The following is a 13,227-nucleotide window of genomic DNA, read 5'->3' as shown; positions in this document are numbered from 1 at the left end:
CCTGGGGGGCCCTTTCAGGGCTTTGTGTTATAAAAATGCCTATTTTGTGAGGATAAATTCAGGTGTCATCTCTTCTTTGATGCCGTTGTCTTATTTGTGCCTCTGTTGAAAGCAATCTCTTCCTCTTTTGAACTCTTACAGCTGTCTATTCTTTCATAGCCCTTATCACAAGTTGCATTATATTACAGTAGTTTCTGTACACACTGCTCTGACTTCTGTTTTATGCCTTTCAAAGAGCTACCAATTCACGAACATCTTGGCATACCTGTTACATCTAATACACTGACCTTTATATCTCAGGAGCTTAATAAGCTTATGTTGGATTAGGCATTTCCATCTTTTCCACCAATCATTATAGTATTTATGCCCAAATAATTACTGAATGCCTACTGAATAAGGACACAAATTGAATACAGGTTCTGCCTTAAGGCAGCTACTTGCTTTAATAACTGAAATAAATCCTGGACATAATAAGTAGCTGAAACATAAAGCAGAAAGTGTTGATAAGAAAGTAGCCAGGAAGTTTCTTTGTTTTATTTATTTATCTATTTTAGCAGCAGTGGGAAGGACAGATTAAAGATAATTTCTCAACTGGCTATTCTTTGCTCTTTATAATCAGAGTTCTTTTTGGGGGAGGGCTTTGGAGGTAGGGTTTTACTCTAATCAAAGAGTTCTTTAACAATTCAGTTAGTATTTCTTTCATTTATTCAGTAATCCATAGGTAGAATATGTTTTAATTTTTAAATTTATTTATTTATTTTTGAGACATAGGCAGAGAGAGGAGAGAGAGACAAAGAGAATGAATGGGTGCACCAGGGCCTTCAGCCACTGCAAACAACTCCAGACACATGTGCTCCCTTGTGCGCATATGCAACATTGCATGCTTGCATCACTGTGTGTCTGGCTTATGTGGGAGAACCACACAGGAGTTCTTAGGTTTCACTTAACCCTAACCGCTAAGTCATCTGTCCAGCCCTAGAAAATATTTTAGAACTGTCCTGAGGAAAAATTCTGCTTCTATTTTTTTCTATGGAAATTTTATGCTATTTTAACTTTTTTTTAGTTATTGTATCATCAAAGTTGGGAAATAAACCATCTGTTTGATGTTTTGGGAAAGTTACATAGGAACTAAATTTTCTGAGGTGATGAGGTTATGAAACTGTATCAATCCATGATGCCTACAATGAGAAGGAAGGGGGGGGAGGGTAAGAGAATTTACTTGCAGACCAGCAGCCTGGAAAGTGGAGGGGTGAACAATGAGAACCTATTCAAAAGATATGGAAGGAGAGGACCAATGCCAAAAAGTTGTCCAATGCACTACTTACACAGGCATGCTGTGGCATGTACTCACCCACATTTACACACATGAACATTCACACATACAAATAATCTACCAAAATAACTATGAAAAATGATAGCCCCTGTAAAAGCCATCGGTTGTTGAAGTGTTACCTTTACCATTATTATGCCCCAGTTCAAAGGAGTTGACATTTTAAAGTTTCCTAAGAACATATCCAAGAGCTTCTGCTGTTACTCTAGTATAACTGAGTTATCATGATGGTCCTCTGGACCCCCTTTTCTTCTCATTATATGTGAATTTGGGAACTTTAATGTTATTTGATGTTGGCTTTGGTGAACCAGAAACAGGCTGCAAACATTTTAGTGAAATGACAAGAAAATTACTCTTAACATTTTAATCTGTTATTAACTGGAACAGAATATTAAAATATTTTATATATGGAAAAACAAATCTATGACTATTAAAACTAAAGTTTTTAGGGCTGCAGGGATTGCTTAGCTGTTAAGGCACTAGCCTGCAAAGTCAGAGAACCCGAACCCAAGCTTGATTCCTCAGGACCCATGTAAACCAGATTCACAAGGTGGTTCTGGAATTCATTTCCTGGCATGCCCATTCTCTCTCTCCCTATCTGCCTCTTTCTCTCTCTCTATCTCAAATAAATACTGCTAAATAAATAAAAATTTAAAAGCTAAAGTTTTCAGTTTTTAAGAAATAATATGAATAGAAGGAGAGGTTATTAATACAGGAAAAAGTAGCAAGGTAACTTCAGATTGTGGCACATTGAAAAGGCAGCTAGTCTCCACTTGTCAACCAAGTTAATATCACATGCTGAAAGGGCTAAAGAGACTGGAAATTAAACTACATTAAAAGAGATGTAACATGCTTGCTTTGGCAGCACATATACTAAAATTGGCATGATACAGAGAAGATTAGCATTGCCCCTGCACAAGGATGACACCCAAATTTGTGAAGTGTTCCATATTTTCTTAAAATTTATTTGTATTTATTTCTTAGAGAGAGAGAGAGAAATTGGCACACCAGGGTCTTTAGCCACTGCAAATGAACTCCAGATGAATGTGCCAGCATGTGCATCTGGCTTACATGGGACCTGGAGAATTGAACCTGGGTCCTTACACTTTGCAGGCAAGCACCTTAACCACTAAGCAGTCTTTCCATTCCGGTGTTCCATATTTTTATGTTTGCCTTTTTTTTTTTTTCTTTTTTGTACTTCTGGTTCTACCTTTGCTGTCTTGTGTTAACTAGTATTTGAGTATTGTTTGTTTTCTCCAGGTTCCTTATTTGTGTACTTTTCCTTATCTTCAGCATGGAGGATTCTATTAGGTATTTTCTGTTGAGCTGGTTTTGTTTTCAAATACTCCTTTAGCCTGCTTTTGTTGTGGAATGTCCACATTTCTCCATCTATTTGAATGGATAGCTTTTCAGGATAAAGTAACCTTGGTTGACAGTTGTTATCTTTCAGAATTTGGAATACATCACTCCAAGCTCTTCTGGCTTTTAACGTTTGTGTTGAGTAATCTGCTGTAATGCTGATGGGCTTGCCTTTGTAGGTAACTTGATTTTTCTCTCTAACTGCTTTCAATATTTTTTCTTTGGATTGTGTATTTGGTAGTTTGATTATAATGTGGTGAGGAGAGGTTCTTTCCAGGTTTTGTCTGGCTGGTGTTCTAAAGGCTTCCTATATCTGCATGGGCACCTCTTTCCCAATTTGGGGGATGTTTTCTTCTATGATTTTGTTGAGGACATCTACTATACCTTTGGAATGAAATTCTTCTCCTTCTACTATGCCCTGAATTCTTATGTTTGATCTTTTCATAGTGTCCCAAATATCGTGAAATTCCCACTCATACTTTTCTATTAGTTTGTCTTTCTCTTTGTTGGCCTGTATTAGATCTGCCACCTGGTCTTCTAGCTTAGATATTCTGTCCTCTCCTTCATCCATTCTACTGGTGAGATTTTCTACAGAGTTTTTTAATTTCATTAACTGTGTTCTTCATTGCTAGTAATTCTGACTGGTTTTTCTTTATTATTTCTATTTCTTTATTTATGTCTTGAATTGCCTTCTTTATTTCATTAAATTGGTGTCCTGTGTCTTCTTTGATTCCTTTGATTTCCTCTTTTTTTTTGAGGTAGGGTCTCACTCTAGCCCAGGCTGACCTGGAATTCACTAAGGAGTCTCAGGGTGGCCTTGAAATCACGCTGATCCTCCTACCTCTGTCTCCCGAGTGCTGGGATTAAAGGCGTGCGCCACCAAGCCCGGCTTGATTTCCTCTTTCATTCCTTTGATTTCTTCTTTGACTTCTTTGAACATATTAACAATCATTCTTTTGAAATCTTTCTCAGGCATTTCCTCTTACTCATTCTCACTGGAGGTCATTTCTGATGCATTAATACTTTTTGGTGGATTTATATTGTCTTGATTTTTAGTGTTTCTTGTGTTATAATATATATATTTTTGCATCTTGGATTAAGTTAATGCTTAGATTTCTAGTTTACTGGGTATTCTTAGCTGTATCAATTGCTTTGATGATATATATTTTCAGGATAGGAGCTTAGGGTGTTAGGTGTGGCTCTTAACACTCTCAGAGTATCTATAGAAGTGTTCCTAGGGGTTGGGTTTGCCTGCTATGAGAGTATTCAAGTAGGCTGAGTGGAACAAAATACAGATAGATTCTAAAATTTAACTGAACAATGTACACATTCAATCAAAAACAGCAATGAATATTTATGCAAGAGTAGGTATTGTAACAACCAAATCCTCTATCAACAAAGAGGTTAATATTTCTGGTCTGTTGAGAGTTCCAAGTCAGCTTGTGACCAGGTGAGACCCTTCCCTGGTGCTATCCCAGTTACCTTTTTGGATTATTTTGGTCTCAGTTATGCTGTGCTCTGCTTGCGTCCCTCTTTGGTGTTCTGTGGGTTCAAGTAGGCTGGCTGGGCCGCTGGGCCCCTATTCTGTTTTCCGGAACTGGGTACTGGCTTCTCCTGTGGGGCAAACCAAGCCTGACAGCTGTGGCCCTACAGACTGGCACCACCGCTGCTGGAGTGGCTGCTGCCACTGCCTGAGCTGGAGCCGGAGCCGGAGCCGAAGCCGGAGCCAGAGCCGGAGCCGGAGCCGGAGCTGTCGCTTCCGCTGCAGCTTCCGCTGCTGCTGCTGGAGCCACCGCTGCTGGAGCCGTAGCTGCTTTGGCCTGCCTGTGTGGGCTCTGGATCTCTCCTACTTCTCTCCTGCTGTTTTAATTTCTTATACATCTCACTTCAGGGTGTGATAATGGTATTGTGGAATATAGGAGGTCTTTATTCTAAGGATATGCATGGTGACATATTTAGGAGTGAAATGTCATATTTGGAAAATTATAATCAAATGACATCTGTGAAATTCTGTTTATAATAGATGATTAATGGATTCATAAGTATCAAACATTTATAAAATGCTTATTTAATTTACCTTTTGTTATACTGCTTTTCATCATGATAGTCTCCACAATACGACCTGTTTGTCTTCATGTTCACCCTCATTTAGAGTCTTAGCTTTTTTGAGGGCTAAGACTTTCTATCATTCAGTGTTTGTGTTAGCTTCCCATCAGTAGCAAGATGCTTCAGATAATTAATGTACAAAAAGAAATAGTTTGGGCTGGAGGGATGGCTTAGCAGTTAAGGTGTTTGCCTGCAAAGCCAAAGGACCCAGGTTCAATTCCCCAGGACCCATGTTAGCTAGATACACAAGAGGATGCACACATCTTGAGTTCGTTTGCAGTGGCTGGAGGCCCTGGCATGCCCATTATCTCTCTATGTCTCTCTCTCTCTCTCTCTCTCAGTTCCTCTTTCTCAGTCAAATAATAAATAAATAAATAAAAATCTAAGAAGAAGAAATAGTTTATCTCAGTTAATTTTTTTAAGGTTTCAGTTCATGATTGGATAGATCCAAGGCTTTCTGGCCTCCAGTAGGAATACCAAATAATAGTGATGGGAGCATATGACAGAGTGAAACTGCAACCTCATGAGCAGAGAAAAAAAGAGAGAGAGAGAGAAAAGCCAGTGTCCACAAAGCCCTCAGGGAACATTCTTCCTGTGCCTTAAGGGATCTCCCTTGTAGGGTCCTTACTTCTCACCTGTGCCACACTAGGGACCAAGTCTTTATCATATGGGCCTTCGGGGATATTCTCTATCCCAAGTGTATTCTTGCTGATTTCACAGTTCTTAGGATAATGGGCAGCACATAGGAGGCAGTGATCAGTATTTATTGAGTGAACTAATGAACACAGATAACCAATCCCAACTAGCTTTACAAAAAATAAAAATAAAAAAGCAAAAACTACCATGCCTTAAATTGGATGTGGTGGCCCACTCATTTAATCCCAACACTTCTTCTCATCCCAGGAGGCAGAGGTAGGAAGATTGTGTGAGTCTGAGGCCAGCTTGAGACTACTTAGTGAATTTCAAGTCAGCCTGGGCTAGAGTGAGACTATACCTCGAAAACTAAAAAAAAGAAAAGAAAACTAGCTTTACCATTTCTATAAATTTATAACTTGCTTGTTTTTTGATTAATATAGGGATTATTATGAGTAACAATTATCGATTTTCTTTTTGTTTCAGGGAAGTTGGGAAAAAAGAATTTTGAAGAGTTTAAACAGTATGTGCACTGAACTGAGTATTCCATTGGCACGAAAGGTATCTTTAACATTTTCTGCTTAAGTATTTCATTGTGAATTTACTACTAAAAAGTATCACACCATTCTATAATGTTGATCATGACATGTATTTAAGGACATTATTTCTCTTTTACTAGTTTGGAAATAAAAATCTGTATTATGTGGATATATTCTTACTATATATGCTTTAAAGATTATTATAATAAACCTTTTGGAGAATAAACAAAACTAAAGAATCTATAGCATAGATTATAAATTTGGCTGTAAGGATTGGGTGTGCTTTAAAGGTTTTATTTGTTTATTTACTAGTTTATTTATTTATTTATTGCTAGTTTATTTTTATTTATTTATTTATTATATTATATTTTATTTATTTATTTACTAGTTTATTTTTATTGTTATTTATTATATTATATTTTACTTTTATTTATTTATTTATTATTCACTATGTAATCTCAGGGTGGCCTCAAAGTCACAGCAATCCACCTACCTCTGCCTCCTGAGTGCTGGGATTAAAGGGGTGTGCCACCATGCCCAGCTTACTTTAAAGATTTTAATGACCTTTAGTCTTTTTTACATTAAGCACACTAGCACTATTCCTTGTGGTAGAGATGGAGTTCAGGTATATTATGATCTTGTAAATGAAAATAAGGTGTTACTATAAAGAATGGAAATGATAGTTTGTTATCTCTTCTAGAATACTATTTTGACCCAGTGTTGCATGTTTACCTGACACTTTAGGCTGTGAAGAAGAGAGATAGGAAACAAGTACAAAGTCACTAGGAGGCTCCCTGTACTATTCACAAACATGTTGGAGGTTCCCTTCACTGGGTCTCCCTCCATGCTTGTTGGCTAGATGGAGAGTGTATATATGATGATATCCTTTGATTATATCTAAACAAGCCACTGAAGGCACCAACAGAATGGCATGGAAAGAAGAATCTAATTACATGAAAGTGGTATAAATATATAGTATTGTGTCATATCTTTTCTTTCCTATGTGAAGGTTATGTTGCTGACTTAGTCACACTCCCTTAGCCATTGCCCTTCCCATGCATGTCTGAGAGTGCTGATGGGGTAAGAGGTGTAGTGTGTGGCCCAGGAGTAATTTTTCCTTTGTGAATTTCACTGGCCTATGTAGACTATGTGCTTGTTTTTCTTAGACTCAGTAGTATCATATTCTGACTAAGCCTTGAAGACAAGATATAATAAAATAGTTAAATAATTAAGTGTAATTCAGAGAATGTTTTATGAATTTCTTCCTTAAGTTTATGGTAGCCTATCTAAACTTTTAAGTAAGTTATTGATTCCTGTTTTTAAGCTTCATTGCTAAGCCTCAAAAGTGAAACTAATTGAAAAATTACCTTTTTTTAGAGACCATTAGGAGAACAGAAAGAACTTCTTAGTAAATGGAATGAAATGGGAACTGATGAGCCAGGTATATGAAAAACATTCTTCAAAAGGTAGTAATTAGAAAAGAATTGCATTCTTAAGTATGGATTTAAAATAATATAATGAACACTTTGGAAAGGATGGATATTTTCCCTCTCTACTAATTTATTATCATCTGTTTTGTTTGCTTAAATTTTATTTTACATTTTAAGAATTCTTAAATTTGATGTAAGTTTTCCATTACTTTGAGACTATTAAATAATTTATCTTTCTAAACAAAAATTTTGAAATATTTTTATAAAGACTAAAATTATTCAATTTTTGGTTTCTGAAGTTTATCTTTTTAAAAATGTTTCTTTTATGAATATTTTATTTAATTATTTGAAAGAGAGGACAAAAAGAAAGAAGCAGATGTGTGTGTGTATATATATATATGTATATATACATACATATATATATATATATATATATATACACACACACATATATATATATGGAGAGAGAGAGAGAATATGAGAATGAGAATGAGAATGCAAATGTGAATGCGAATGCGAATGCGAATGCCAGGGCCTCCAGCCACTGCAAATGAACTCTAGACATATGCATCACCTTATGCATCTGGTTTGCATGGATACTGGGGAATCAAACCTGCATCCATAGGCTTCTCAGGAAAGTGCCTTAACTGCTAAGCCTTCTCTTCATCCCTTAAAATTTCTTTTTTGCGGAGAGGGGGATGTTTTGAGGTAGGGTCTCACTCTAGCCCAGGTTGACCTGGAATTTCCTATGTAGTCTCAAAGTGGCCTTGAACTCAAGGCAATTAATCAGGAAAAGATATGTATGTTTAAATATATTGAAATAACAAAGATAGGTTAACTAATAAAAATATTTTTTTGAGAGGTTAAAATGTTTTTAAGTTAGTTTTGGCTGATTTTAAATTTAAAGTGTAGCCCATTTTATATACATTTACTGAACAACAACTGTGTATTATAGATGCCTATAATTTGTTTCTTTTTTTCAAACCTTCCATTTTTTTCCTTGTGATGGTTAACCAAATTGACAGTTATCCACATAAAGTTTCCAAACATGTTTGTAAGAAAAGGTAGTGAGCCAGCAAAATTATTCACTCCAACAAAATGTGTGTCAAAAGCTGGCATAGTTAAGATGGTTAGATGCTTATAATTGTCTTACCTCCCTTACCACTGCTAAAGATACAGTGTAAGGGACTAGGCAGGAAGTAAATGCCACAATATGTCCCTCTTCTATCCATTCATGAGGGACTATAGCAGTTAGTGGTTGCTGGGAAGAAGAAGTCATTTGCTTCAGTGGTATAGCCACTGATAAGTTGCTCATACTCCAGTAACAAACCACCATGCCTGCTCATGCAAGCAACTCATAACTAATTCAGTTTTTAAAAAAAGACATGAAAGTAGGGGAGGAGACTAGTTGGAAAGAAGAGTGGATTCAGTGAAAGTGGGAGGGGGATGAGAGGGTAATAGGCATGAACATGATTGAGATATATTATTTACATGTAAGAACATAATTGATTGATTTCTAATACGTAAATAGAATTATTTAAGAATTACTGCTGTCTTCAGACAATAAAACATGAAGTCAAAAGAGAAAGAAAGGAAGAAAGAAGAGAAAAGAAAAAGAAAGGAAAAGAAGGAAGAAAGGAAAAAGGATGGAAGGAAAGAGAAAGAAATGGCATGTTAGAGGAAGCAGAGTGCAGCTGGAATTCAGGAAGGAGAATAATATTTTATGTGATCCACTGAGTATGTTAGAGTTGCTTTCAGGGCTTGGGGTGGTGAACAAGATCAAAATATATTATATAAATGCCAGAAATTGTCAATAATATAAAGCACAGTTCAAGGCAACTAAAGGGACCCATTAAGAATACATTATTTGTATTCTAAATACTTGAAAACTTCCATATATGACCTTATAGGCTGTCAAGGGGAGAGCTTATCTTGATCTTTGGATTTAAAATACTTAACTCAGTGTATAACAAATAATCATTAATTTATCTCTTTTTATTTATAAAACACAGGAAAGATACAGAAGCATTTATTAATGACCATACACTAAGATTTTGGGTTTTATCTATTTTATTCTAGATTTAAGCCATTTTCGACCTGTTTATGCACCTAAGGATTTTCTTGAGGTAGGTTCTATTGGATAAACAGGTATTTGTTGATAGAGGAATAATGTAAGAGATAATTATGTAATAGTATCTACACAGAGAGAGATCCTCACGTGAAAAGTCCCAGAGCCATTGAATCTGTACAATGGCACAACCAGATTTGTGTTTGATAATTGCTCTTGTAAAATATGTTAGAATTTGACAAGAGTAGAGGTAAGTACATCACCTAGGAAAACTTTGAATAAAAGTCAAGTAACATGCTGCCTAAATGACTTTATAATCCCTCCCCTATTCTAGGAATTCAGGCAGGATGGTCAGAACTGAGATAATAGCATGGGAAATGGAAAAAATTTGGAGGATTTTAAGATTTTAAGTAAGATTTAGGAACTGATTATATATGGGGATGATGAGAAAAAGAAAAGACAATGATGGTTTTCACATGTCTAGATTGAGATTGACCAAATATAGGAGTAAGAATAGGACTATTAATGAAGATGATAAGTGGATTTAAGTGTAAGCACACATTCAAGTAGAACTCAGCAGGCATTCACACATTTGTGATTCTCCTTCTTCGGGACTTCTTATGTAATTGCATCCACTTACCTGCATAATGTCATCTACCCACTTCTTGTCATCAGAAACTGCAGGTATATCTAAGCTACCTGGTCTTTTGTTTGGACTATGTAATAGTCTCTCTACTGGTCTTTCTACTTCTACCAGTGTCCACTAAAATCTGTTCTTACCACACCTTCCAGACAGAGACCTTAAAGTGTGACTCAGATCAAGCCAGTCCTGTGTTAGTCAGTGGCTTCCTGTCACAAAGCCAAGGCTGTGGTCCTAAGTGCCCAGCTAATCTGATAGGCCTGCTTCTCAGAATTCATTTCCTGTTACTTCGTCTTCCAATTTGTTTTACTTCAGCTACATGTGGCTTCCTTGCTACCCTTGTCACCTTCTGCTTATTTGAGATACTTTCTTCTGTCTCTTTCTCTGATTACTTTCTGAGACAGGGTCACACTTTGTAATCCATGCTGGCCTGGAACTCTCTATATAGTCAGTCTATAGTCCAGGCTGTTCTCAAACTCTGGATCCTGCTGCCAAAGCTTCCCAAGTGCTAGAATGACAGGCCTGAACCACCACACCCACCCAGCTTGCTTTCCCTTGTTACAGTGTATTTCCACAAATACCTGTCTGCTTATTCCCACACTGCTCATGTCATGATTAAATGTTCCCAGCATAGCCTCCCTTGGCTTTCCTGCTTGGAACTCTTTAACTGCTTTTCAGCTTTTTCTCCATAGCATCTATATTACATACTGGTTATTTTAGTTTGCTTATTTTCTACTTTCTGCCATTACAATGAAAGGCCCACAAGGAAACTTCATTATGTTTGCTCATGTTTTCAACCATCACACAGGGTCAGATCATTGCCAATATGAGACTTCATGAGATTTGACCCACATAGGGCTTTCAACAAGAACAAATGCAGAGACTTCCAGCAGATCTTGCTTGCATTGTCCTCTCACAGTTCCATAGGGTGTGCTGTACTTTGTTGTGATATTTTGAAATACAAGACACATAGAGATGCATTGGTCTCCATGGAATTCAAGGCACAGTCCTCAAGGTATCATATCCTGCCCCCTCCCCAGTGAAGTCAGCTGCAGACAATTTTACTAAGCAATGAAAGCAAACAAATACAGAATGCCCTCAGGGAAGTAGCTCTTTGTAAAGGACTAGTTAGCATATTTGAGGTCATCTTAACAAAAGGTCATTCCAGACTTACAAGTGTCCCTGTAGGTAAGCACGAGCAACCATAAACCAGCTGCAAGTCAATTCTGTCCTCAACTGTTCTTTCTCCAACAATGCTTATTAGCACATAGCTGTTCAATACTTATTTACCAAGATAATGAGTAAAGTGAAGGAGTTAATATCTCACATTTTAGTTTTCTTTCTTTTCTGATCTTGCTACACTCTGATATAAATTTTTTCATCATGAACCTTTTCTAGAAATTATTTCAGGCCTTTTAGAGTTGTAAGTTAGTCTCATTTTACCTTGAAACAGATATTAGTTTGGTAAGAAACTACTTTTTTGGTAATGGTTTCATTTCTCTTGGTTATAAAAAGTTTCTCCTAAGTCTTTCCCTTTTCTGGCAGGGAAGGGTTACCATTTCATGTCACTTTTATATTGTTAACTTTGCTTCCTCCTTAAGAGCTCCTAACATTCTGTTTCCTCAAAGTGTATTCCTAAGTTGATCCTTTTCTTAAGTCATGTTGAAATTTTTCTCTATTCAAGAACATTTTCTACAATTATTCCTTAGTTATATTTTCTATGTTTCTAATGTTTTCACTTCTCTGTTATCCATAGTACTCAGTTTCATCTCCGTTTTCCATTTCTGCATTTTGAATTTCTTATGCAATGTGAGCCTTTACTTTTATAGTTAGGCTTATAGTTGTGCTGTTCTTATAGCATGCACTTAACATGGTTGGTTATTTGCTAAAGCTCTTATGTTAAAAAATCATATTCTCAATTTTAACATAGCTTTTACAGTTTTAGAAAGTACTTTGGCATCCATCACAGCACATTCCATTTATCAACCAGTCCTTTCTTACTCATTAATGCCTTCCTCAGATATAGCAGTGTTTCTGTCATAATCTCCTTCAGGATACTATTTTCTTTTTTTTTTTTAATTTTTATTTATTTATTTGAGAGCGACAGACACAGAGAGAAAGACAGGTAGACGGAGAGAGAGAGAATGGGCGTGCCAGGGCTTCCAGCCTCTGCAAACGAACTCCAGATGCGTGCGCCCCCTTGTGCATCTGGCTAACGTGGGACCTGGGGAACCGAGCCTCGAACTGGGGTCCTTAGGCTTCACAGGCAAGCGCTTAACCGCTAAGCCATCTCTCCAGCCCCAGGATACTATTTTCAATTGAAAGGTACATAAGTATCCTTGGTGATTTTTACTTGTCTTTTTTGAAAAGTATGTAAGTGATCTTTTTTTGGTTAGCTCTACTTCTGAAATTTCTTTCTTTTTCTTTTTATGGGTTTGCTATAGAGGAGATACCTTGTAGTCTTATGCCACTGTCTCTCTCAAAACATTGTTAATTTGTGGTTTTTTTTAATGATTTTTATTTATTAATTTACAAGCAGAAATCAGAGAAAGATATAGAGAGAGAAAAAAAATAAATGAGCATACCAGGACCTCTTGCCACTGCAAATGAACTCCAGGTGCATTGCCATCTTGTGCATCTGGCTTTATGTGGATACTGGGGAATTGAACCTGGTCCTTTGGCTTTGCTGGCAAGCGCCTTAACCACTAATTTGTGCTTTTAAAACTGTTAAGAGTTGATTCTCAAATTTTCTACATAGGTTGAAATTATGCAATTATTTTTCTTGATTCACCTTTGATATATTTAAGCATGTTTATGCTCTCCAATCATCAAATTTCTCATATTTTGAATCAATTCTTTTTAAACTTTCATTTTAGGTTATTAATTAGGATAGCAAAACTATCTCAATTAAAATCATGGAGCCAACCCTAATTGAACTCAGTGGGTCACACCCACATACAAGAAAAACAAAAAGAAGCATTAAAGTAAAAGACATAGAGCTGGAGAGATGGCTTAGCTGTTAAGGCACTTACCTGCAAAGCCTAAGAACTCATGTTCACATTTCCAAGTCCCATGTAGCCAGACGCACAGTGATGTAAGCACTCAGTGTCTTACATACACAC

The 13,227-nt window shown here is 36.6% G+C and overlaps 1 protein-coding gene and 1 non-coding gene across 4 annotated transcripts in view; both read left to right on the top strand.

Moving 5' to 3' along the window:
- The window catches only part of Tbc1d19 (TBC1 domain family member 19), a 170,399-nt gene that overhangs the window by 52,361 nt on the left and 104,811 nt on the right, over nucleotides 1-13,227 (top strand). For all 3 annotated transcript variants that reach the window (XM_045130142.1, XM_004656101.3, XM_045130143.1), the window contains 3 exons: nucleotides 5,915-5,989; nucleotides 7,345-7,408; nucleotides 9,477-9,523. In XM_045130142.1, coding sequence (XP_044986077.1) covers nucleotides 5,915-5,989; nucleotides 7,345-7,408; nucleotides 9,477-9,523 — 186 coding nt within the window. The remainder of the gene's footprint in view (nucleotides 1-5,914; nucleotides 5,990-7,344; nucleotides 7,409-9,476; nucleotides 9,524-13,227) is intronic.
- LOC123453378 lies at nucleotides 2,184-2,286 on the top strand. Its single transcript, XR_006632771.1, has one exon. It is a non-coding gene; the product is annotated as a U6 spliceosomal RNA (small nuclear RNA).

The sequence above is a fragment of the Jaculus jaculus genome, chromosome 11 (assembly GCF_020740685.1).
Source record: "Jaculus jaculus isolate mJacJac1 chromosome 11, mJacJac1.mat.Y.cur, whole genome shotgun sequence".
In the NCBI taxonomy this organism is placed as follows: Eukaryota; Metazoa; Chordata; class Mammalia; order Rodentia; family Dipodidae; genus Jaculus; species Jaculus jaculus.
Note: the sequence above shows the minus strand (reverse complement) of the source record. Positions and strands in the feature narration are given on the sequence as shown.